This window comes from Manis javanica, chromosome 10, assembly GCF_040802235.1.
Source record: "Manis javanica isolate MJ-LG chromosome 10, MJ_LKY, whole genome shotgun sequence".
In the NCBI taxonomy this organism is placed as follows: Eukaryota; Metazoa; Chordata; class Mammalia; order Pholidota; family Manidae; genus Manis; species Manis javanica.
Window position 1 is genome coordinate 56,833,965 of NC_133165.1, and position 23,398 is coordinate 56,857,362.

A 23,398-nucleotide genomic window follows, 5' to 3' on the forward strand; every position below is an offset into this window, starting at 1 on the left:
TGAACAGTCTGAGAGAAATCAGACAAATTAAAGCAACCCATTTCTGGGATCTGTTCACATCCCATATGTTCTTTTAACCGTAGATAGTCTATAGTCATAAGATTTTGGAGCGCTACAACTTGCACCCCTCCCAACTCCTGATTGAGTTCCAACAGTACAGATCCGGTCAAATTCGTTGTCTCACTGTATACACATGCCAGCCTAGACATCTCCCTCCTCACAATGGCAAGTCCAGGAAACGGTGGGGTGGACGCAGCCACAACCGCAGCACCACCCGGATCCCTGTGGAGGCTTTTTGATGATCATCCCCCGGCACGAGTCCTCCAGAGAGTGCTGATGCCAGAAGCTCCTCCTCATATCATATCTTAGTTAATTTTCTGGGTATCCAAGCTAGGCCTTGATCTTCTGCATAGAAACAAACAGACCCTTTGCCCACACTTTGACATGCCCTCTATACCACTGTGTAGAATTCATTGGAGGTCAGCACACAGGAACTGCTCTTTTTTTTTTTTTATTATTAAGAGAAAGGAATATTATCAGAAAAGAGTACCTCCATAGCTGATCATCTGACACCCTTTAAGTGATTAATATTAAGGATATTTAAAGCATGCGTTAATCTTTGATTTACCAATTGTTTCATCCTATCAAGGAGGAATCCCCCTTTTCTTTCTTTTTTTTTTTTAATCTTTAATCTACACTTACATGAAGAATACTCTGTTTACCATGCTCTCCCCTATATCAGGTCCCCCCTAAAAACCACATTACGGTCACTGTCCATCAGCATAGCAAAGTGTAGAATCCCTACTTGTCCTCTCAGTGTTGTACAGCCCTCCCTCCCCTTTCTCCCTCCCCCCCATGCATGCTAATCTTAATACCCCCCTTCTTCTTCCCCCTCCTTATCCCTCCCTGCCCACCCATCCTCCCCAGTTCCTTTCCCTTTGGTACCTGTTAGTCCATTTTTGGGTTCTGTAATTCCGCTGCTGCTTTGTTCCTTCAGTTTTTCCTTTGTTCTTACACTCCTCAGATGAGTGAAATCATTTGGTATTTCTCTTTCTCCACTTGGCTTATTTCACTGAGCATAATACTCTCCAGCTCCATCCATGTTGCTGCAAATGGTAGGATTGTTCCTCTTCTTATGGCTGAGTAATATTCCATTGTGTACATGTACCACATCTTCTTTATCCATTCATCTACCAATGGACATTTAAGTTGCTTCCAATTCTTGGCTATTGTAAATAGTGCTGCAATAAACATAGGGGTGCATCTATCTTTCTCAAACTTGATTGCTGTGTTCTAAGGGTAAATTCCTAGGAGTGGAATTCCTGGGTGAAATGGTAGGTCTGTTTTGAGCATTTTGATGCACCTCCATACTGCTTTCCACAATGGTTGAACTAATTTACATCCCCACCAGCAGTGTAGGAGGGTTCCCCTTTCTCCACAGCCTCGCCAACATTTGTTATTGTTTGTCTTTTGGATGGCAGCTATCCTTACTGATGTGAGGTGATACCTCATTGTAGTTTTAATTTGCATTTCTCTGATAATTAGCGATGTGGAGCATCTTTTCATGTGTCTCTTGGCCATCTGTATTTCTTTTTTAGAGAACTGTCTGTTCAGTTCCTCTGCCCATTTTTTAATTGGGTTATTTGTTTTTTGTTTGTTGAGGCGTGTGAGCTCTTTATATATTCTGGACGTCAAGCCTTTATCAGATCTGTCATTTTCAAATATATTCTCCCATACTGTAGGGTTCCTTATTGTTCTATTTATGGTGTCTTTTGCTGTACAGAAGCTTTTCAGCTTAATGTAGTCCCACTTGCTCATTTTTGCTGTTGTTTTCCTTGCCCGGGGAGATATGTTCAAGAAGAGGTCACTCATGTTTATGTCTAAGAGGTTTTTGCCTATGTTTTTTTCCAAGAGTTTAATGGTTTCATGACTTACATTCAGGTCTTTGATCCATTTTGAGTTTACCTTTGTATATGGGGTTAGACAAAGGTCCAGTTTTGCCAGCACCATCTGTTGAAGAGACTGTCATTTTGCCATTGTATGTCCATGGCTCCTTTATCAAATATTAATTGACCATATATGTTTGGGTTAATTTCTGGAGTCTCTAATCTGTTCCACTCGTCTGTGGCTCTGTTCTTGTGCCAGTACCAAATTGTCTTGATTACTATGGCTTTGTCGTAGAGCTTGAAGTTGGGGAGTGAGATCCCCCCTACTTTATTCTTCTTTCTCAGGATTGCTTTGGCTATTCGGGGTCTTTGGTGTTTCCATATGAATTTTTGAATTATTTGTTCCAATTCATTGAAGAATGTTGCTGGTAATTTGAGAGGGATTGCATCAAATCTGTACATTGCTTTAGGCAGGATGGCCATTTTGACGATATTCTTCCTAGCCATGAGCAGGGGATGAGTTTCCATTTGTTAGTGTCCCCTTTAATTTCTCTTAAGAGTGACTTGTAGTTTTCAGAGTATAAGTCTTTCACTTCTTTGGTTAGGTTTACTCCTAGGTATTTTATTCTTTTTGATGCAATTGTGAATGGAATTGTTTTCCTGATTTCTCTTTCTATTGGTTCATTGTTAGTGTATAGGAAAGCTACAGATTTCTGTGTGTTAATTTTGTATCCTGCAACTTTGCTGTATTCCGATATCAGTTCTAGTAGTTTTGGAGTGGAGTCTTTAGGGTTTTTTATGTACAGTATCATATCATTTGCAAATAGTGACAGTTTAACTTCTTCTTTACCAGTCTGGATTCCTTGTATTTCTTTGTTTTGTCTGATTGCCGTGGCTAGGACCTCCAGTACTATGTTAAATAACAGTGGGGAGAGTGGGCATCCCTGTCTGGTTCCCGATCTCAGAGGAAATGCTTTCAGCTTCTCGCTGTTCAGTATAATGCTGGCTGCGGGTTTATCATATATGGCCTTTATTATGTTGAGGTACTTGCCCTCTATTCCCATTTTGCTGAGAGTTTTTATCATGAATGGATGTTGAATTTTGTCAAATGCTTTTTCAGCATCTATGGAGATGATCATGTGGTTTTTGTCTTTCTTTTTGTTGATGTGGTGGATGATGTTGATGGATTTTCAAATGCTGTACCATCCTTGCATCCCTGGGATGAATCCCACTTGGTCATGGTGTATGATCCTTTTGATATACTGTTGAATTCTGTTTGCTAATATTTTTTGAGTATTTTTGCATCTACATTCATCAGGCATATTGGTCTGTAATTTTCTTTTTTGGTGGCGTCTTTGCCTGGTTTTGGTATTAGGGTGATGTTGGCTTCATAGAATGAGTTTGGGAGTGTTCCCTCCTCTTCTATTTTTTGGAACACTTTAAGGAGAATGGATATTATGTCTTCTCTGTGTGTCTGATGGTAAATCCATCCGGCCCCGGGGTTTTGTTCTTGGGTAGTTTTTTGATTACCGTTTCAATTTCTTTGCTCATAATTGGTTTGTTTAACTTTTGTGTGTCTTCTTTGGTCAGTCTTGGGAGGTTGTATTTTTCTAGGAAGTTGTCCATTTCTTCTAGGTTTTCCAGCTTGTTGGCATATAGGTTTTCATAGTAGTCTTTAATAATTCTTTGTATTTCTGTGGGGTCTGTCCTGATTTTTCCATTCTCATTTCTGATTATGTTGATTTGTGTTGATTCTCTTTTTCTCTTAATACGTTTGGCTAGAGGCTTATCTATTTTGTTTATTTTCTAAAAGAACGAGCTCTTGGTTTCTTAGATTTTTGCTATTGTTTCATTCTTCTCAATTTTGTTTATTTCTTCTCTGATCTTTATTATGTCCCTCCTTCTGCTGACTTTAGGCCTCATTTGTTCTTCTTTTTCCAGTTTCGATAGTTGGGATGTTAGACTATTCATTTGGGATTGTTATTCCTTCTTCAGGTGTGCCAGGCTCGCTATATACTTTCCTCTTAAGACTGCTTTTGCTTCATCCCACAGAAGTTGGGGCTTTGTGTTGTTGTTGTCATTTGTTTCTATATATTCCTTGATCTCTATTTTGATTTGTTCATTGATCCATTGATTATTTGGAAGCATGTTGTTAAGCCTCCATGTGTTTGTGAGCCTTTTTGTTTTCTTTGTAGAATTTATTTCTAGTTTTATACCTTTGTGTCTGAAAAATTGGTTGGTAGAATTTCAATCTTTTGGAATTTACTGAGGCTCTTTTTGTGAGCTAATATGTGGTCTATTCTGGAGAATGTTCCATGTGCACTTGAGAAGAATGTATATCCTGTTGCTTTTGGATGTAGAGTTCTATAGATGTCTGTTAGGTCCATCTGTTCTAGTGTGTTGTTCAATGCCTGTGTGTCCTTACTTATTTTCTGCCCGGTGGATCTATCCTTTGGGGTGAGTGGTGTGTTGAAGTCTCCTAAGATGAATGCATTGCAGTCTATTTCCCTCTTTAGTTCTGTTAGTATTTGTGTCACAAATGCTGGTGCTCCTGTGTTGGGTGCATGTATATTTAGAATGGTTATATCCTCTTGTTGGACTGAGCCCTTTATCATTATGTAGTGTCCTTCTTTATCTCTTGTTACTTTCTTTGTTTTGAAGTCTATTTTGTCTGATATTAGTACTGCAACCCCTGCTTTCTTCTCGCTGTTGTTTGCCTGAAATATATTTTCCATCCTTTGACTTTTAATCTGTGCTTGTCTTTGGGTTTAAGGTGAGTTTCTTGTAAGCAGCATATAGATGGGTCTTGCTTTTTTATCCATTCTATTACTCTGTGTCTTTTGATTGGTGCATTAAGTCCATTTACATTTAGGGTGACTATTGAGAGATATGTACTTACTGCCATTGCAGGCTTTAGATTCGTGGTTACCAAAGCTTCAAGGTTAGCTTCTTTAGTATCTTACTGCCTAACTTAGCTTGCTTATTGAGCTGTTATATACACTGTCTGGAGATTCTTTTCTTCTCTCCCTTCTTATTCCTCCTCCTCCATTCTTCATATGCTGTGTGTTTTGTTCTGTGCTCTTTTTAGGAGTGCTCCCATCTAGAGCAGTCCCTGTAAGATACCCTGTTGAGGTGGTTTGTGGGAAGCAAATTCCCTCAGCTTTTGCATGTCTGGGAATTGTTTAATCGTGCCATCATATTTAAATGATAGTTGTGCTGGATACAGTATCCTTGGTTCAAGGCCCTTCTGTTTCATTGCATTAAATATATCATGCCATTCTCTTCTGGCCTGTAGGGTTTCTGTCGAGAAGTCTGATGTTAGCCTGATGGGTTTTCCTTTATAGGTGACCTTTTTCTCTCTAGCTGCCTTTAAAACTCTTTCCTTGTCCTTGATCCTTGCCATTTTAATTATTATGTGTCTTGGTGTTGTCCTCCTTGGATCCTTTCTGTTGGGGGTTCTGTGTATTTCCGTGGTCTGTTCGATTATTTCCTCCCCCAGTTTGGGGAAGTTTTCAGTAATTATTTCTTCAAAGAGACTTTCTATCACTTTTCCTCTTTCTTCCTCTTCTGGTACCCCTATAATATGAATATTATTCCTTTTGGCTTGGTCACATAGTTCTCTTAGTGTTGTTTCGTTCCTGGAGATCCTTTTATCTCTCTCTATGTCAGCTCCTATAGGTTCCTGTTCTCTGGTTTCTATTCCTTCAATGGCCTCTTGCATCTTATCCATTCTGCTTATAAATCCTTCCAGGGATTGTTTCACTTCTGTGATCTCCTTCCTGACATCTGTGATCTCCCTCCGGACTTCGTCCCATTGCTCTTGCATTGTTCTCTGCATCTCATCCCACTGCTCTTGCATTTTTCTCTGCATCTCTGTCAGCATGTTCATGATTTTTATTTTGAATTCTTTTTCAGGAGGACTGGTTAGGTCTGTCTCCTTCTCAGGTGTTGTCTCTGTGATCTTTGTCTGCCTGTAGTTTTGCCTTTTCATGGTGGTAGAGATAGTTTGCAGAGCTGGTACGAGTGACAGTTGGAAGAGCTTTCCTTCTTGTTGGTTTGTGGCCTTCCTCTCCTGGGAGAATAGCAACCTCTAGTGGCTTATGCTTGTCAGCTGTGCGCAGACAGGGCTTCTGCTACCTACCCGTTTGCTATGGAGTTTATCTCCACTGTTGCTGTTCGCGTGGCCTGGCTGGCGTTGCTCCTCCAAAATGGTGGAGCCCTGTTGGAGGGATAGCGGCCGGGAGGCTATTTATCTCCATAATAGGCCTCTGTGCTCCCTGTTGCCCAGGGGGTTAGAGTGCCCAGAGATCCCCAGATTCCCTCCCTCTGGTCTAAGTGTCCTGTCCTGCCCCGTTAAGACTTCCAAAAAGCACTCTCCAAACCAAAACAACAACAGCAACAACGAAAGAGGAACAAAAAAAAAAGTATAAAACGCGTGATTTTCTTTGTCCTCAGGTGCCGGTCTCAGGCACCTGCTCACCGGTCTTGCTGCCTTGTTTCCCTAGTATTGGGGTCCCTGTCTCTTTAAGGCTTCCAAAAAGCACGCGCCAAAAAAAAGGATAAAACACGCGATTTTCTTTGTCCTCAGTTGCCGGTCTCAGGCACCTGCTCACCAGTCTTGCTGCCTTGTTTCCCTAGTATTGGGGTCCCTGTCCCTTTAAGGCTTCCAAAAAGCACTCGCCAAAAAAAAAAAAGGAGAAACGCGCTATATTGTTTGTCCCAGGCGCCGGTCTCAGGCATCCGCTCACCAGTCTTACTGCCCTGTTTCCCTAGTATTGGGGTCCCTGTCCCTTTAAGGCTTCCAAAAAGCACTCACCAAAAAAAATAAGGGAAAAACGCACGATATTCTTTGTCCTCAGGCGCCGGTCTCAGGCACGCGCTCACCGGTCTTGCTGCCCTGTTTCCCTAGTATTGGGGTCCCTGTCCCTTTAAGGCTTCCAAAAAGCACTTGCCAAAAAAAAAAAAAAAAAACCGCTCCGGTTTCTTTCCACCTGCCGGGGGGAGGGGCGCTCGGGTCCCGCCGGGCCAGGGCTTGTATCTTACCCCCTTCGTGAGGCACTGGGTTCTCGCAGGTGTGGATGTGGTCTGGATGTTTTCCTGTGTCCTCTGGTCTCTATTTTAGGAAGAGTTGTCTTTGTTATATTTTCATAATTCTATGTGGTTTTGGGAGGAGAGTTCCGCTGCTCTACTCACGCCGCCATCCTCAAAAGGGTGATCTCTATTTTTATTTGTTCGTTGATCCATTGGTTATTTAGGAGCATGTTGTGAAGCCTCCATGTGTTTGTGGGATTTTTCATTTTCTTTGTGTAATTTATTTCTAGTTTCACATACCTTTGTGGTCTGAGAAACTGGTGGGTACAATATCAATCTTTTCAATTTACCAAGGCTCTTTTTGTGGCCTAGTATATTATCTATTCTTGAAAATGTTCCATGTGCACTTGAGAAGAGTGTGTATTTTCTGCTGCGTTTGGATGTAGAGTTCTGTAGATATCTGTTAGGTCCGTCTGTTCTTATGTGGTGTTCAGTGCCTCTGTCTCCTTACTTATTTTCTGTCTGGTTATTCTGTCCTACAGAGTGAGCGGAGTGTTGAAGTCTCCTAAAATGAATCCATTGCATTCTATTTCCCCTTTTAATTCTATTAGTATTTCTTTCACATATGTAGGTGCTCCTGTGTTGGGTGCATAGGTATTTATAATAGTTGTATCTTCTTGTTGGATTGACCCGTTAATCATGATGTAATGTCCTGCTTTGTCTCTTGTGACTTTCTTTGTTTTGAAGTCTATTTTGCCTGATACAAGTACTGCAACTCCTGCTTTTTTCTCCCTATTAGTTGCATGAAATATCTCTTTCCACCCCTTCACTTTTTGTCTGTGTATGTCTTTGGGTTTAAAGTGAGTCTCTTGTAGACCCTGTATAGATGGGTCTTGTTTTTTTATGCATTCTGTGACTCTGTGTCTTTTGATGGGTGCATTCAGTCCATTTACATTTAGGGTGGTTATCGACAGGTAAGTCTTATTGCCATTGCAGACTTTAGATTCCTGGTTACCAAACCTTCAAGGTTAACTTCCTTACTATCTAAGAGTCTAACTTAACTCACTTAATATGCTATTACAAACACAATGTAAAGTGTCTTTTTTCTCTTCCTTTTTCTTCCTTCTGCATTTTTTATATATTAGGTATCATATTCTGTACTCTTGTCTGTCCCTTGATTGACTTTGTGGATAGTTGATTTAATTTTGTATTTGCTTAGTATTTAGCTGTTCTAATTTCTTTACTGTGGTTTTATTACCTCTGGTGACAGCTATTAAACCTTAGGAACACTTCCATCTATAGCAGTCCCTTCCAAATACACTGTAGAGATGGTTATTGGGCAGTAAATTATCTCAGCTTTTGCTTATCTGGAAATTGTTTAATCCTTCCTTCAAATTTAAATGATAACCTTGACAGATAAAGTATTCTTGGTTCAAGGTCCTTCTGTTTCATTGCATTACATATATCATGCCCCTCCTGGCCTGTAAGGTTTCTGATGGTAGCCTGATGGGCTTTCCTTTGTATGTGATCTTAGTTCTCTCTCTGGCTGCTTTTAGTAGTCTCTCCTTATCCTTGATTTTTGCCATTTTAATTACTATATGTCTTGGTGTTGTCCTCCTTGGGTCCCTTGTGTTGGGAATTCTGTGCACCTCCATGACCTGAGAGACTATCTCCTTCCCCAGATTGGGGAAGTTTTCAGCAATTACCTCCTCAAAGATACTTTCTATCCCTTTTTCTCTCTTCTTCTTCTTCTGGTACCCCTATAATGCAAATATTGATCCATTTGGATTGGTTACACCGTTCTCTCAATATTTTTTTATTCTTAGAGATCCTTTTTTCTCTCTGTGCTTCAGCTTCTTTGTATTCCTCCTCTCTAATTTCTATTTCACTTATCGTCTCCTCCACCATATCTTATCTGCTTTTAATACCCTCCATTGTGCTTTACAATGATTGGATCTCCGGCTGGAATTCATTCCTGAGTTCTTGAATATTTTTCTGTACCTCCATGTGCATGTTAAGGATTTTCATTTTGAAATCCCTTTCAAGAAGATTCATGAGGTCAATTTCATTTGAATCTTTCTCAGGTGTTGTATTCATAATTTTGCTTTGAACCAGGTTTCTTTCACATTCCATATTTGTATATGGCGCCCTCTAGTGCCCAGAAGCTCTACTCTCTGGAGCTGCTCAGCCCCGGAAGCAATGTCAGGTGTCACAGGGGAGCGGTATTGATGCCTTGGGGGAGGAAAGAGCTGTTTTCTGCTTCCCAGCTGCTATGCCTGCCTTCACTGCCTGAACCAGTGGGCCGAGCACACAGGTATAAAGCCTGTATGCTTTGTGTTTGTAGTTGCTGTCGACAGATCTTCCCTCTGGCTGACCTAACACCAGGGTAGGGTTTGCCGGTTTGCGCGGCAGGTCGGGCTGGCCGGGAGAAAGATGCAGTAGGCTGCGTATCACAGAGGTGATCCTTGGAGCTGTGTAGCCAGCCAGGGAGCTGGAGCGCCTGAAGATCAAGAAAGTTCCCAACCTGCTGGGCAGAGTACTCTAGGACAATTTTGTCTACCTGTCCTTTCTCCTGAGCAGTAAGCTCTGTGCAATCCTTGCCCCTTTAGCAGCCCTCTTGCTGTTAGGAAGTCTCTCAGAGTGTCCGCCTTTCTTTTGTCCCAGAGCAGCCAGATATGGATCCCTGCTTCCACAAGCAGCTGGAATCTCAGTCTGTCCAGGTATTCTGCCTTTCTTAGCTTTCCAACCCCATAATCACAAGAGTATCATGAAAGCACCATGAAATGTAGGTTTGTGCTCCCAGAGCAGATCTCCAGAGTTAGGTATTCATCAGCCCCATGCCTCCTCTCCCTCCCCACTCCATTTATCTTCCTCCCACCTGTGATCTGAGTTGGGGAAAGGGCTTGGTTCCCAGCAGGCCACAGCTTTGGTACGTTACCCTGTTCCGTGAGGTCTGCTCTTTTCTCCAGGTGTATGTAGTGTGGTGCAGCCCTCTTTCCTGTTGCTCTTTCAGGATTAGTTGTATTAATTATATTTTCATATTATATGCATTTTTAGGATGAAGCCTCTGTCTCACATCTCACGCCACCATCTTTAATCCCTCTAATGTTCAATATTTTTTTAATATTTGGCCTAATATAAAGTTCAGGGCCAGGGCAGGGAATTTCTTTTACATTCTTTTAAAGTTATATTTATAATTAGTCAAGAAAAAATTAGACTCTAGATTTCTTTAAAAAGCCTTGCTTTTTTCCCAAAATTTCTTATGACATAGTCTCCTTAATTCTTTTTCAGAACACACAGGTAAATACCAGAGGATTAAGTCCTACCAGAAAGTATTCAAATAAAGAAACATTCCCTATCCCTATCAGAAAAAAATTTGAACACATAGTATCTATGTAAAGAGCAAATATTCCAGGCACTTCTCTCGCAAGCCTAGTGCTAAAATGCTAAGGACCTCACAGTATGGTACAGTACAATACACCACTATGTCCATCCTTCAAAATGTTAATTTCAGTGGTGAAAAAAAAATTCTTCTTTGACGTATGTATTTCTGTGTGGTCTGTAAGAGACTAAAACTGCTTTCCCTTGGACTTTTCTCTTTTCAATTCTGATCAAAGAACAAATGGAAAGGAATTTGTCAAAATATTAATGGAACACATGTCACATATTGAAGTTCAATTTATTTTATGCTTAAGTAACTCTTGAACAATGGAAGACTGTAGAAAATTAAGAACAGCTAGCCACATGTGGGTACCAGGGGCTGTTGTATACTGGTTCTGTTAATATGAAAACACTTTTTCTCTTAGAGATTTCTTAAGCCATTTAATTAATCATTTATTATAAACACCCAGATGTTTAACTTTTAAATTGTGATGTGACCAGAACTATGTTAATTTTCGAAGCCTGTGGTAAATTCAAAGTAGTGCTGTTAAAAACCTTGTTGGTCAGTTACTCTGTGTATTTTCAGGAAGACAAGCTTAGGAAAATTTGGTGAACTGTTTTTTTCCCATTGTATCAAGTAACTTTCGGATAAATGACCTTCTGCCAAATAACATAGAAACTTTAAGCTAACAGAGAGAATGAGCAAAGTCTAATAGATAAGCCATGTATATATGAATAATCAAAGTTAGACCAACTGTATTACTAATACTTACCAATAAAAGCCTAAATAGGGCATCAGAGATATTGACTGTACTCCCTATTGTTTACCCTTCAACTATGCTTTTTATAACTTGTATATCAAGAGGACTCTGCCACTATTAGTACTTAGATTTTTGGTTAATTCTTAGCCAAAAATTTGGTTAATTAACTCTGAAATTTCATTCCATCTCAATTCTTAATTCTGTGACCATTAGGAAAGTGCCTAAAATAGTGCATTATGCAGAATGGGCCTTTCCTGTTCGTTTACAAATAAATAAATGTTTATTTAAAATAATCGAGATGGTGATAAAAAAAATAGTGGCCAACATTAGCAGGGCCCTTTCTTGGGCTAGGCACTGACCTACTTGATGTATGTGGATCACGTGGGGCTCAGGTCATGAAGAAACAGCATCTGCCTGGCCCTCTCAGGACTTGAACTGATGACTTTGTTCTTACCAGGCCAACAGTTTGAGATTCTTCTTCAGGCTGTTTTCCCACACATCATCCTGCTAGTACTCCTAGCAACAGCTAATGTTTGTATTACTCAAGAAACACAAGCATAATATTATTTCAACTACACAGTCTATCGAGAATTGTGACTCAGTTGCCAAAAATGAGTAATAGTCATTCTAACACTTACTATGCTTCCACATTCTGACCCCTAATGTTCTGCTTGCCTAACTTGTGAACTACCAACATTGTCACACCAATGTAGTAACAGACATTCTACAGGATTTTGGAGAATATAATATGTGACAACTTTTTAAAGAGGACTGTGTTTAAATAAAAATAAGGTGGACATTGGATCCAGGGTTTCCAAAGTTGATCAAAAGTATTAATGAAATGTTTATGTTGATCCTTCTATAAATTTACCACCAAAAGTAATGGATTTATTAATTCTTAGAGTGGGTTGGTGATACTTTAAATGACTAACCACCCTTCTGCTCTATGACATTATTTTGGTTGTTGTAGTATTGATTGTAATTGAACTATTAAAAATTCGAGGCATTAAATAAACTCTCATTTTAAGATTTTTATGCATCTATTTGCATGCTTAACACTTCCCACAAGTGTTAGAAAATTTCACTATAAAAGATAATGCATGTCAACAATATGACAAAACTAGAAAGTTCCAGGCCCTTCTTCTCCCACAGGTAGAACTAACTAAATAAAATACAAATTAACTAAAACCACTTTGTAAGAGCTCTGGAAAACAATCAGAGATGTGTATCAACTAAACAAATGTCCAGTCAAGAAAAAGCCACATTCAAAAAGGCAGAAAACATCACGGTGTGTTTATTCACCCTTGCCCAGCCACTCCCCAGCACGGCAGAAGACAGTGGCCCAACACTCGGGTCCCTCTCTGAGAATGGAAGAAACAGCAGAACTTGTTTGCAACATCCTGGCCCGTCTGTGGGCTGCCGAGAGACTGGTTTCTGACTTGTCTGATTTGGAACTCATACTAGGGAAGTACATAGTTTGGATCCCGGGCTAGCAGAAGCCCTGGAAGGCAATGGCAGGAGCCATGGCATGTGAAGACTGTGGAGGGACTGCAGACCCGCAGACACCTGCGGGCAAGAGATTACAGGCAGAGGAATACAATAGAATGTCTGAGAAGATGCTAGGACAAGATTCGGGGAAATTAAGACATTGAAAAGCAGTCATGCATAAAGGGAAATTTTTAAATTAAAAAAAAAAAGAAAAGCACACAGGCCCAGACAGAACACATGCTCATAAAAGACCTGCCAAACCCTAAGCCTCCACCTAGAGCTGATCCTAAGGTTCAGAGGCAGACAAATTAATGAAGGTCTTCCACAACAGTTTGCAAAGATTGGGAGAGGAGGCCCATCAGAATTGCTAGACAACAACTTTAAAGTAACCATCTTAAATATGCTTAAAAAGCTAAAAGAAAACTCAGGCAAAAAACTAAAGGAAATTAGGAAGACAGTATATGAACAAAAGATTATCAACAAAAGTAGAATTGTAAAAACAGTAATAATAGCCAAACAAATTATGAAGCTGAAAAATACACTAACTGAAATTAAAAATTCATTAGAGGGGTTCAACAGCAGAGTGAAAAAGGCAGAAAAGAGAATCAGCAACCTTGACAGGTCTTTTGAAATTATCGAGTCTAAGGACACAAAAAAATAGGAGGAGGAGGAAAGTGAACACAGCCTAAAGGGACTTATGGGCCATCAAGCAGATTGATATGTACATTATGGGAGTCCCAGAGGAGGAGAGAAAAAGGAGCAGAGAGATTAACTTAAGAAATAATGGCCCAAAACTTAGCAAACTTGAGGTAATACGTGGATATACAAGTAATACAAAGAGCTCAACAAAGTCCAAAGAGGGTAAACTCAGAGACCCACACTGAAATGCCCTAGAATTAAACTGTCAGAAGTCAAAGACAAAGAGAGAATGTTGAAAACAATGAAGAAAAATGACTTATGACATGCAAGGAACTGCCAATAAGAATAGCAGCAGATATCTCAGCAGAAACCAGTAGGCCAGAAGACATTGGGATGATATATGTAAAGTGTTGAAAGAAAAAACTATCAACTAAACTCTGTATCCACAAAACCATCCATCAAAAATGAAGGAGAACTTAAAACAACAAAAGCCAGACACACACACCCAAGGGAGTTCATTACCACTAGACCTGCCCTATAAGAAATGCTAACGAGAGTCCTTAAAGTTGAAATGAAAGGATGCTAGACAATAACTGAAAGGGACACAGAAATATAAAGTTATCTGGTAAAGGTAAATACAGGGACAAATATAAGAAACAGTATTATTGTAGTTTTAGTTTATACCTCCACTTTTTATTTCTATGGTATTTATGGGGCAAATGCAGAAAAAATTTTATAAATCTGTGTTAATGGCTATACAGTATAGTAATTTGTGAGATCAGTGATACTAAGTTGGATGGAGCTGTAAAGAAGTAGAGTTTTTATATATAACTGAAGTTGGTGTCAATATAAGAAAGATAGATGTCATAGTTTTAGTATGTTATATATAATTGTCATGGTAACCACAGAGAAATATCTATAGAATAAACACAAAAGAAATGAAAAGGAATCACTACAAAAAAGTTAAACACGTAAGTGGAAAGACATCCCAAGTTCATGGATTAGAAGACTTAATATTGTTGAGATGTCAATACCACCCAAAGCAATCTGTGGATTCCATACAATTTCTACCAAAATCCAAATGACAATTTTTGGCAGAAGTAGAAAAATCCATCCTAAAATTCATATGGGACCTCAAGGGACTCCAAATAGCCAAAACAATCTTGGAAAAAAACAAAGTTGGAGGAATTCCTGATTTCAAAACTTACTATAAAGCTACAGTAATCAAAATAGTATTGTTCTGGCATAAAGACAAATATATAGGGCAAAGGAATAGAAAAGAGAGGCCACAAACCTTCACATGTATGGGCAAATGATTTTCAACAAGGGTGCAAAGGTTACTCAATGGGAAATGGACAGTCTCTTCAGCAAATGATGTTGAGAAAACTGGATATCCACACGCAAAAGAATTAAGCTGCACCCTTACTGAACACATAAGAGCTAAAACTATAAGACTCATAAAAGAAAATATTGAGGGAAGTTTCACAACATTAGATTTGGCAATGATTTTATGGATATGACAGCAAGGTAACAAAAGAAAAAATAATTACACTCCATCAAAATTAAAAGCTTCTTTGCATCAAAGAATACTATCAGCAGAGTAAAAATGAACCCACAGAATGGGGAGAAGTATTTGCAAATCACGTATCTGAGAAGAGGTTAATATCCACAATACATAAACACCTCCCCACAACTCAAGAACAAAATTAACAACCTGGTTAAAAAAATGGGCAAAGGACTAGACTAGACATTTCTCCAAAGAAGATAACAGATGACCAGTAAACACATGAAAAGATGCTCAGTGTCACTAATGACTAGAGAAATGCAAATCAAAACCACAATGAGTTATCACCTCACACCATTACAATGGTTGCTGTTGAAAGAACAGAAACTAACAAGTGTTGACAAAGATGTAGAGAAATTGGGACTCTTCTGCACTGTTGGGATTGTGAAATGGTACAGCCACTATAGAAAATGGTATGGCAGTTCCTCAAAAAGTTAAAAATCGAATAACCATATGACCCAGCAATTCTACCTCTGGGTATATATCCAGAAGAGTTGAAAGCAGGGGCTTGAACAGATATTGGCACACTCATGTTCACAGCAGCATTATTCACAGCAGTGAAAAGGAGGAAGCATGTGTCTGTCAACAGATGAATGGATAGACCAAATATGGAACATACACACAGTGGAGTATTATTCATTGTTTAAAATGAAGGAAATTCTGACACAGGCTACAACATGGGTGAACCTTGAGGACATTATGCTAAATAAGTGAAATAAGCCAGTCACAAAAGGAACAATGTTGTATGATTCCACTTTTATACCTAGAATAATTCATACAGACCAAAAGTAGATGGTTGCCAGGGCCTGGGAAGAGGGGAACATGGGGAGTCTTTGTTTAATGGATACAGAGCTTTAGTTGGAGATAAAAAAAAGTTCTGCAGAGGGGTAATGGTAAGAATATACTCTTTAAAATGGCTTAAGTGGTACATTTTATGTTAGATATGTTTTACCACAGTGTTTTAAAATAGTTTTTAAATGAAAGATCCTCATTTAAAACAAACTGCATTTAAAAATATGCAAATCCTCATTACTAATCAAGTAATCAAATGCTGACTGAATATCCACTAGATACTGTACCAATGAGTTAATTTACTTTTAATGTCCAACTACTTGTTCTAAAAATGAAATGCTTAAATCTGTAACTATATATTACAGAAACAAGTAGTCATTGCTAAGTGATTTATTTTAACAAAGCTAGAATTTTACATAAAATATCCATCTATAAAAATACACAAAGCATATGTTTTTTATTTGTATTCAACTCAGTCCCTTGACAAGTGTTCACTTTCTTTGTCTGGAGATTGGAATATGGAAACAATATATAAAGAATGATTGCATTTTGAATGAATCATTTGCATATTGCCATCGTAATTAAGATTACTGCTGCATCCTAAATTAAAAACACATTTATTGCAGATTTAAAATCTACAGTACAAAAAAGCTTTGTTTTTATACATCTAGTTTCTGTTCCTCCAGATTGCCCAAAGAAATCCTAATAAAAAAGGAATTTACCAGAAAACAGTGATTGGTCCTTGACAAGTGTATTTTTTCAGAAGGAACTAGTGCAGACACCTGAAACACTGTAAACTTTATCAGCTTAAACATGTTTTCTGACTTAGTTCTTTTGTAACAGATTTTCCCTTAGCAATTTCTAATTAGAGAGAAAGTTGTCTTTCTTTTGCATTTTATGCAAAGCGCAAATATCCATCATTAAACAACGTTTGACTGACATTTCCTTTCATGGTGTTAGGATGACAATTAACTTGTAGCTATAGACCTGTAACATGTGATGGGAACAGTGATCAGATCCAATAAACAAAACAAACTTTGTACCTTTGGAGAAAAGATTCTGAATCATTTTGAGATTATGTTTTGATAGTACATAAGGTGAATTTAGGTCCCAGTGGCAATCCAAACATACTTAAAGCATTCTTTGAGGTTTTTAACATTGCCCAATTTACCATGGAACAAAGTAAGTGTAGTATCCTTTATGGCTTGGATATCCTTTTAATCCTTTTAGTAGTACTGTCATTTCAGAAGTACTAATATTTAGATTGTTTGGTAATTCTAGCCACTAGGATTCTTACCTCCAGATATAACCTAAGATTTGGGGAGTGGGGGGATTCTTCTAAGTCACATAAAAAAGACTGGCAAAATGTAAAGAAGAGTTCAGATATTTTGCCCTTTTTTAACCAATCAGATTATCTTCAGATTAGGTAAAGTAAACAATTACTGTATCTCATTTGGGTTATTCTTATGTTATGCTGGAGTCTGTATTTTTCTGGGTAGCAAAGTCACACCAAAATACCAAAGAAGCAATAAGCTGGGAATATCAGTAATCAAGGCTGAAGTAAATTAGGCAGTCTAGAAACAAAGGCAGAATGTTTTCATAAATATTACAGTAGATACCACATTCGTGCACCTCGGTTACGTTCAGGTAACTAACGCTGCACACAACTCCATCATTATCTTATCCAGTGGATGCTGGACTGGTAAAATAGCTTGCCAGGTTAGAATTTATCTGCAAGGAGTTTTTTTTTCAAATATCTTTAGTAGCCAAAGGATATTTTTCCCCTGCGTGAAAATTAACTTGGAGATACGTATCCTTATTTCCAAAATGATGTACACAGTGAAAGGAAAACAACATAAAACTATCCCTTAACACAGTGATCAGCTTGCCATCATCTCGTGCTTTATGTCAGAGGTTCATTAAGGAGGGGGTGTCTCAGGGCTGTTTGGGGCAGAAATCAGCTTTTCCTTTCTTTTTTGAAAAAAAAAAATTGAGTATAGTTGTACCCCCCTTAATCCACAGCAGATACAATCCAAAACCCCCAGATAGTACCGAACCCTGTATATACTATGTCTTTTCTTATACATACATACCTAGGATAAGGTTTAATTAATAAGTTAGTCACAGTAAGAGCTTAACAACAATAACTAAAAATAAATCAATTATAGCAATATGCTTTAATAAAAGTTATGTGAATGTGGCCTCTCTTCCTCACAAAATATCTTAACTACTGTCCTCATCCTCCCTGTGGTGATGTGAGATGACAAAAATGCCTCCATGATGAGATGGAGTGAGGGGAGTGACAGGCACTGGGATGTGGCACTGGACTCCTTTGACCTTGTGACAGACAGAGGGACCATCGTCTGCTTCTGGATGAGGCTGACCACCAGTATCTGAAACCAGAGAATGCAAAACCTCAGATAAGGGCAGGGACATAGCCATCTTTAAATGTCAAGTCTTTTATATTGTCCACACTTAACTGTTACTAATAATTACTTAAAAGCTGAAACCAGTGGCAATGTGCAAACAAACCTCAGTGAGAGAGCTGACATGCACATGCACGATTCATTGCACACTCACACCCTCACAGTCTCATCTGGACTTAGAGTGTGACCTCACCTGAGTAAAGCCACAAGAAATTTCCATTCACCCATTAAACAAGTATTTATTGAGTAACTAGCATGTGCCAAGCTTCATATTTCTTACTGCTAATAACCCTCTGAGTTTTCAGGTCGTTTATTTTAAGGAAGAAAATAGAGTTTGCCATTTTTAAACCCAAAGGCTTTCACAAGAGAACTGATTTTGATTGATGTAATAAAGTTGAGAGCTGTTTGGGGAAGTAAAAATAATAAAGGGAGACATTGTTCCTCAAGATAATGCTGGTAATAGTAAGTCCAAGCAGTAATCAATATGCAGTATTTAAGTGACTTACTGTCATTGTGATACCTCTTTCCAGTTCATTTCCAGTAAATGAACACATAAAATCTACTTAGATTGCATATGGGAGCAGGTTATTAAGTTGTTAATAACAAAGCCTTCTATAGTTTCCTTTGTTAACTGAGATATAGTATTTGCTCATTTTGGCCTAGTTTACAAATTAGCTTCTTGCTGTAAGTGTGAGGTACTGTTAATGTAAAAGGTTGATCTTATCAGAATATATTCTTCAGATTTCCTCCTGTTACAGGAAATGGGAGGAGATGGTTAAGGAGAGTACTAGTCAGGCTCAGAGATAGGAACACAAACTGAATAATACAGTCAAGAACTTGACGTGCGTGGAGGGACCTCCAAGAACTGGAAGCTTCCTGAGCAGATGCAGCTCAGCCATGGACTTGGGTGTGATAGAAGGGATTCCCTGGGCCCGGTAACGAAAACTAAACATGTTTAAATTAGCCAATAGCCAAGATAGTGTGACATACACAGCAAGAAAGCCTTATGAATACCATGTAATGTTTGGATCATTTTTACAAGAGTCTTGGACTTTTTTCTGCTAAAAAAGGGTAGTTCTGCCCATATTGCTGAGACAACAACTGCACTTTAGTCAGTCTGACCCTATTTAGTGTTATCTTTTCATTGCTAGGGGGGCAAAGACTAAATGATCGGCCCCACTGAGGTAAACCATGTTATTCCAACATTTGGGTCTCAGACATAATGTATTTTTCTTTTGTTTCTTTTCCGGTGGACTTAAAAAAAATGAGTTCATTCCACTGTGATCCTGGTTTTTCTGTTTCTCCTGTCATCAGTTTCACAATTGTCCCCTTTCTGCCTTTCCCACTAGTTTACTTCAGTGTCCGCCACAGTTCCTGAATTCTTGAAAACTCCTACCACGGATCAGCCCCCCACAAAGTGCACCACTCCTGTCCTGCCCACGAACACTGTGTCCTCAGCAAAGCCTGGGCCAACACTGGTAAAGGTGGGTACCTGTGAGCACACAGGCTATGGCGTCTTCAGATGTGGCTTGTATGTGGTCCTGTGTGTGCAAGACAAAGGATGTTTCCCCGTTGCCCAGCCCACCTCAGCTGGAAGCCTTAGACAGTGAAACCATGGAAGGACTTGCTAGGCCAGGCCTTAATATTTGAAACTTCCACACCCAACAGATGATCTGCTGTCTGTAGTCATAGCAGAACTGCACAGAACTCGGTCTGCAAACGGCTACGGGGGCTGTGCAGAAAGAGGTCAGGGTATGTTTTATCAGCAGTTCCCAGCTCTGCTACCGTCCTGGCAACTAGGATGAAACGAGGGGAAACCAGTAAGAGCAGAGCACTTCAGGTTCATGAATCTCACAGATGTCTTTAATGATACCATAATTTTGGACTTTATATACAAGGTCAGACTCAGTGTATCCCAGACACATTACATGACAGGGTGGAGGTTTTGAGAAGCAAATGTGTTTTGATTTGGCAAAATAATTCAGTTAGAAGAAGTCCCATGAAAGATTAAAAATTTTAATATATCATACCTTTTTAAAGTTTTTAAAGTATGTTTAGAACTGTTAAATAAAGTGGAGAGGGGATAAACAGGAATCGTGTACTCATTTCAGATGTGGCTTTTGCCAAAACTAGCAGAACACAGATCTCAAACTTTTAGAATGAAAAAAGCATATTAGAGAGCCAGCTATGCCTCCCACCACCTTTCAGGTGAGGAAACTTGAGGCCTGAAGAAGTGAAGTGGCAGGACCAGGAAGGATCCCAATCTCCCAGATCCCTGTGCAGCCCTCTCTCTGCTCCCCAGTTAACTCACTGCATAGCTCCTCAGAGGCAGTGAGCCTGGTGCAGATTCCTCATGTCTGTCCCCTGGCACTGTCCTTGACCTTGACCTTTGTCTTCCTATAAAGAAGGCTTTCTACTTCAGGCTCCCTTTGTCAGTGGCTGAGTGTGTGTGGCTTCAGGGCACATATCAGTGGATTTTACCGTCTTCCATCACTTAGCATTGAAGCCAGAAATTCCAGAGGGTGGCATGTGGCAGCTGTGCCAGTAATATCAGCTCTGACCTCCTCATCCTACATCCTTAAGCACAGATCACTAATGGCACAAAGACAGTTTGGATGCCAACACTTCCTGCCCTGTAGATACAAAGAATTTGTTCTCTTGCCTCCTAGTCTCTGAATTTCTGCTCTTCACTGTGTCTGTTTTTAAAGAGGACCTTGGTTGTAGGGCAAGAAGCATTTTTTAAGCATGTGAGATTCTGGCATTGGATAGGGAATCCTAGGATGCTGCCAGTGGAGAAAAGGACTGGTACATATTAGGAAACAGAACAACATGCTTTGGGATTTTCTGTGAAGAAAGCTCTTTCCCATCCCCACTTCCTGAGAGAACAGGTATGTGCCAAGTAATAGGTAATACATTTAGTCTGAGGAATACTGCCTATTATATTTGTGTCCCCCTCCCTCCTCCAACAGGAGCCTCCTAATTGTGGCTGAGCTGATTGTTTTATCAGTATAGAACAGTTATAGGCAGACCTCCTTAGCCCAGATCCCATTCATTGTTATGATCACTTAGAAAAGACTAGAAGTAAAATTTAGTATTGATAACAAAGTACACAGACAGCGGTGATTTGATTAAAATTGTGAGACTGCAGGAAGATGCTTTCACAGGTAAGAATATTCTCCCATTGTGATTTATTTTAAATTCATGATAGTTCAAGTGATTTCTAATCAGCAAACACATCTATCATTTATTTATTCAGCAGACACTTACTGAGCACCTTCTGTGTACCAGACATTGTTGTAGGTACGAGGAGTAGGTAGATATTTATTACATACAGTAAAAAATAGTAGATAGATATTTGCTATAGTAGATAGTGAAGAGAAAATCACAGTCACACATGCCCACCTTGGTTAGGAGTGGGAGGTACAGAGACAACAAAATACAGAGGGTGCCAAGGGGCAAAGGTGAAGTGAGGGCAGAGCACGTGGCGAAGTAGGAGACGCTTCCACTTTACGTTAAGCATCCTGGAGTCAGAATTTGTTTGAGCAGAGATCTACAGAGGTGAGGGAGGGAGCCGCGTGGTACCTGTGGGAAGAAAACTGTGACTGAATAGAGATGGCCAAGGGGGAGTGAATGTTAGTAGCGATGATTTCTGGGCTGTTACCTCTGAGTGAAAAACAGGTCGTGCACTAAATAAATACACAATACGGAAATGAGTAAGTATATTTTACTGTATGTAGTATTTTATAGTCATTCTAAAAAGATCATATAAAGCTAAGAATCTTTTTTATCTTTTATCTTCTTTATTTTTGTATTTTGGGTGTAATTTCTTAATTCTTTGACTATGAACATATGGAACATGGTCACACCAACAGCTTTATATAATTTAGTAGGTCTCAAAGTCATCTTACTGAGTATTTTCCCTACAGCAGCTTAGGAATAGTTTTCTATGCCTTGTTGTTCTGTTTGCTTTGTTGACAGACTTTTGCAGATGAAGCTATCTTATAATACGAATAATAGTAAGTAAAAAGTGATCTGATAACTTATAACTGGAGAAGAAAAGAACTCAAGAAAATGTCATCTAATTCTTAGTCATTAGATACAGTCTCACACCCCATTTTCAAAATAAAAATGTACTATTTTGAAATTGTTTAAAGAATTCATATTTGCATTACTATTTTCTTTTTTGTGTATTTTCCATAGAAATACATAGCTTATGTTCTACTTTATTCACATTGGAAGCATTTTAATATATATTCTCTGTGCTTTTTAAGTGACTATAAAATATTAGATACAGTAAAATATACTTACTCATTTCCCTATTGTATATTTAGTGCATGACCTGTTTTTCACTCAGAGATAATAAACGTAAACACTTAGCAGCATGTCTGCACGAGACCCAAACTAAATGTTGTTTGAAAGTGAATATACAGTGCTGAGGTAAGCATCTTGCCCTTGCTCTATGGGAACAATGCAGCAGGAGAAAATAAGTTCTTAGGAGCAAGACTTCTTGGTTAAAGGAAGCAGCAGATGTCTTCTCGGCTCTTGAAATGTTTCTTGCATATTGCTTCCCAGAGTGGCTGTGCCAGTCCCTAAGGTGCACTGCTTTTCATTTCCACTCATCTCCCCACAGTTGAATAGATTGCACACGTCTGTTTACCCCCCACTGCATCTCTTAAAATGGTCTTGTCTTTTTCTCAAAAAATAGCAAAGCCATCCCAAGAATCCAAATGACAAACACCGGAGCAAAAAGTGCAAGGACCCCAAGCCCCGGATAAAGAAGCTGAAGTATCACCAGTACATCCCACCAGATCAGAAGGGCGAGAAGAACGAGCCACAGATGGACTCCAACTACGCCCGCCTGCTTCAGCAGCAGCAGCTGTTCCTGCAGCTGCAGATCCTGAGCCAGCGGCACCAGTATAGCTACCAGACCATCCTGCCTGCCCCCCTCAAGTACGGGCTGCGTGCCTAGCTGGCTCGCAAGGGGGGGTTCACTGCAGTTTCTGATGGGGAACCCTCAGTTCCTAAAGGTTGGGTCTTATGATTTCCTTGTGCTCGATGATGATTGTCATTCTGTAGGCAAAGCTCATCATACAGTGTCCGAAGTCAACTAGTAAGAACAACCTGCACTCAGCCCAATTTCTGTCCTCCAGAATAAGTTCTGACCTTCGCAAGTTAGAAATTAGTTTCACAATTATTACTCCAGGAAAGATTTGCTCATTATTTACTCAAATGGTATTAGATGCTATAAGAAAAGCATTGGAAGGATAACGCCTGTTATAAATAGTTTAAAAATAAAAAAGACAGATGAGCATAAAAGCTAGAGTGGTCAAGGAACACTTTATGAAAAAGGCAGGATGTCTATATGGGAAAGGGCCTGATACTTGGGAAGGGCTCTTCCAGGCAAAGTGAATGATCCAAGTGCAAGCACAG

The 23,398-nt window shown here is 39.3% G+C and overlaps 1 protein-coding gene across 9 annotated transcripts in view; it reads left to right on the forward strand.

The window, feature by feature from the left end:
• MRTFB (myocardin related transcription factor B) overlaps nucleotides 1-23,398 on the forward strand; it is a 276,493-nt gene that overhangs the window by 228,161 nt on the left and 24,934 nt on the right. For all 9 annotated transcript variants that reach the window (XM_036992063.2, XM_073215546.1, XM_036992062.2 and 6 more), the window contains 2 exons: nucleotides 19,318-19,452; nucleotides 22,674-22,918. In XM_036992063.2, coding sequence (XP_036847958.2) covers nucleotides 19,318-19,452; nucleotides 22,674-22,918 — 380 coding nt within the window. The remainder of the gene's footprint in view (nucleotides 1-19,317; nucleotides 19,453-22,673; nucleotides 22,919-23,398) is intronic.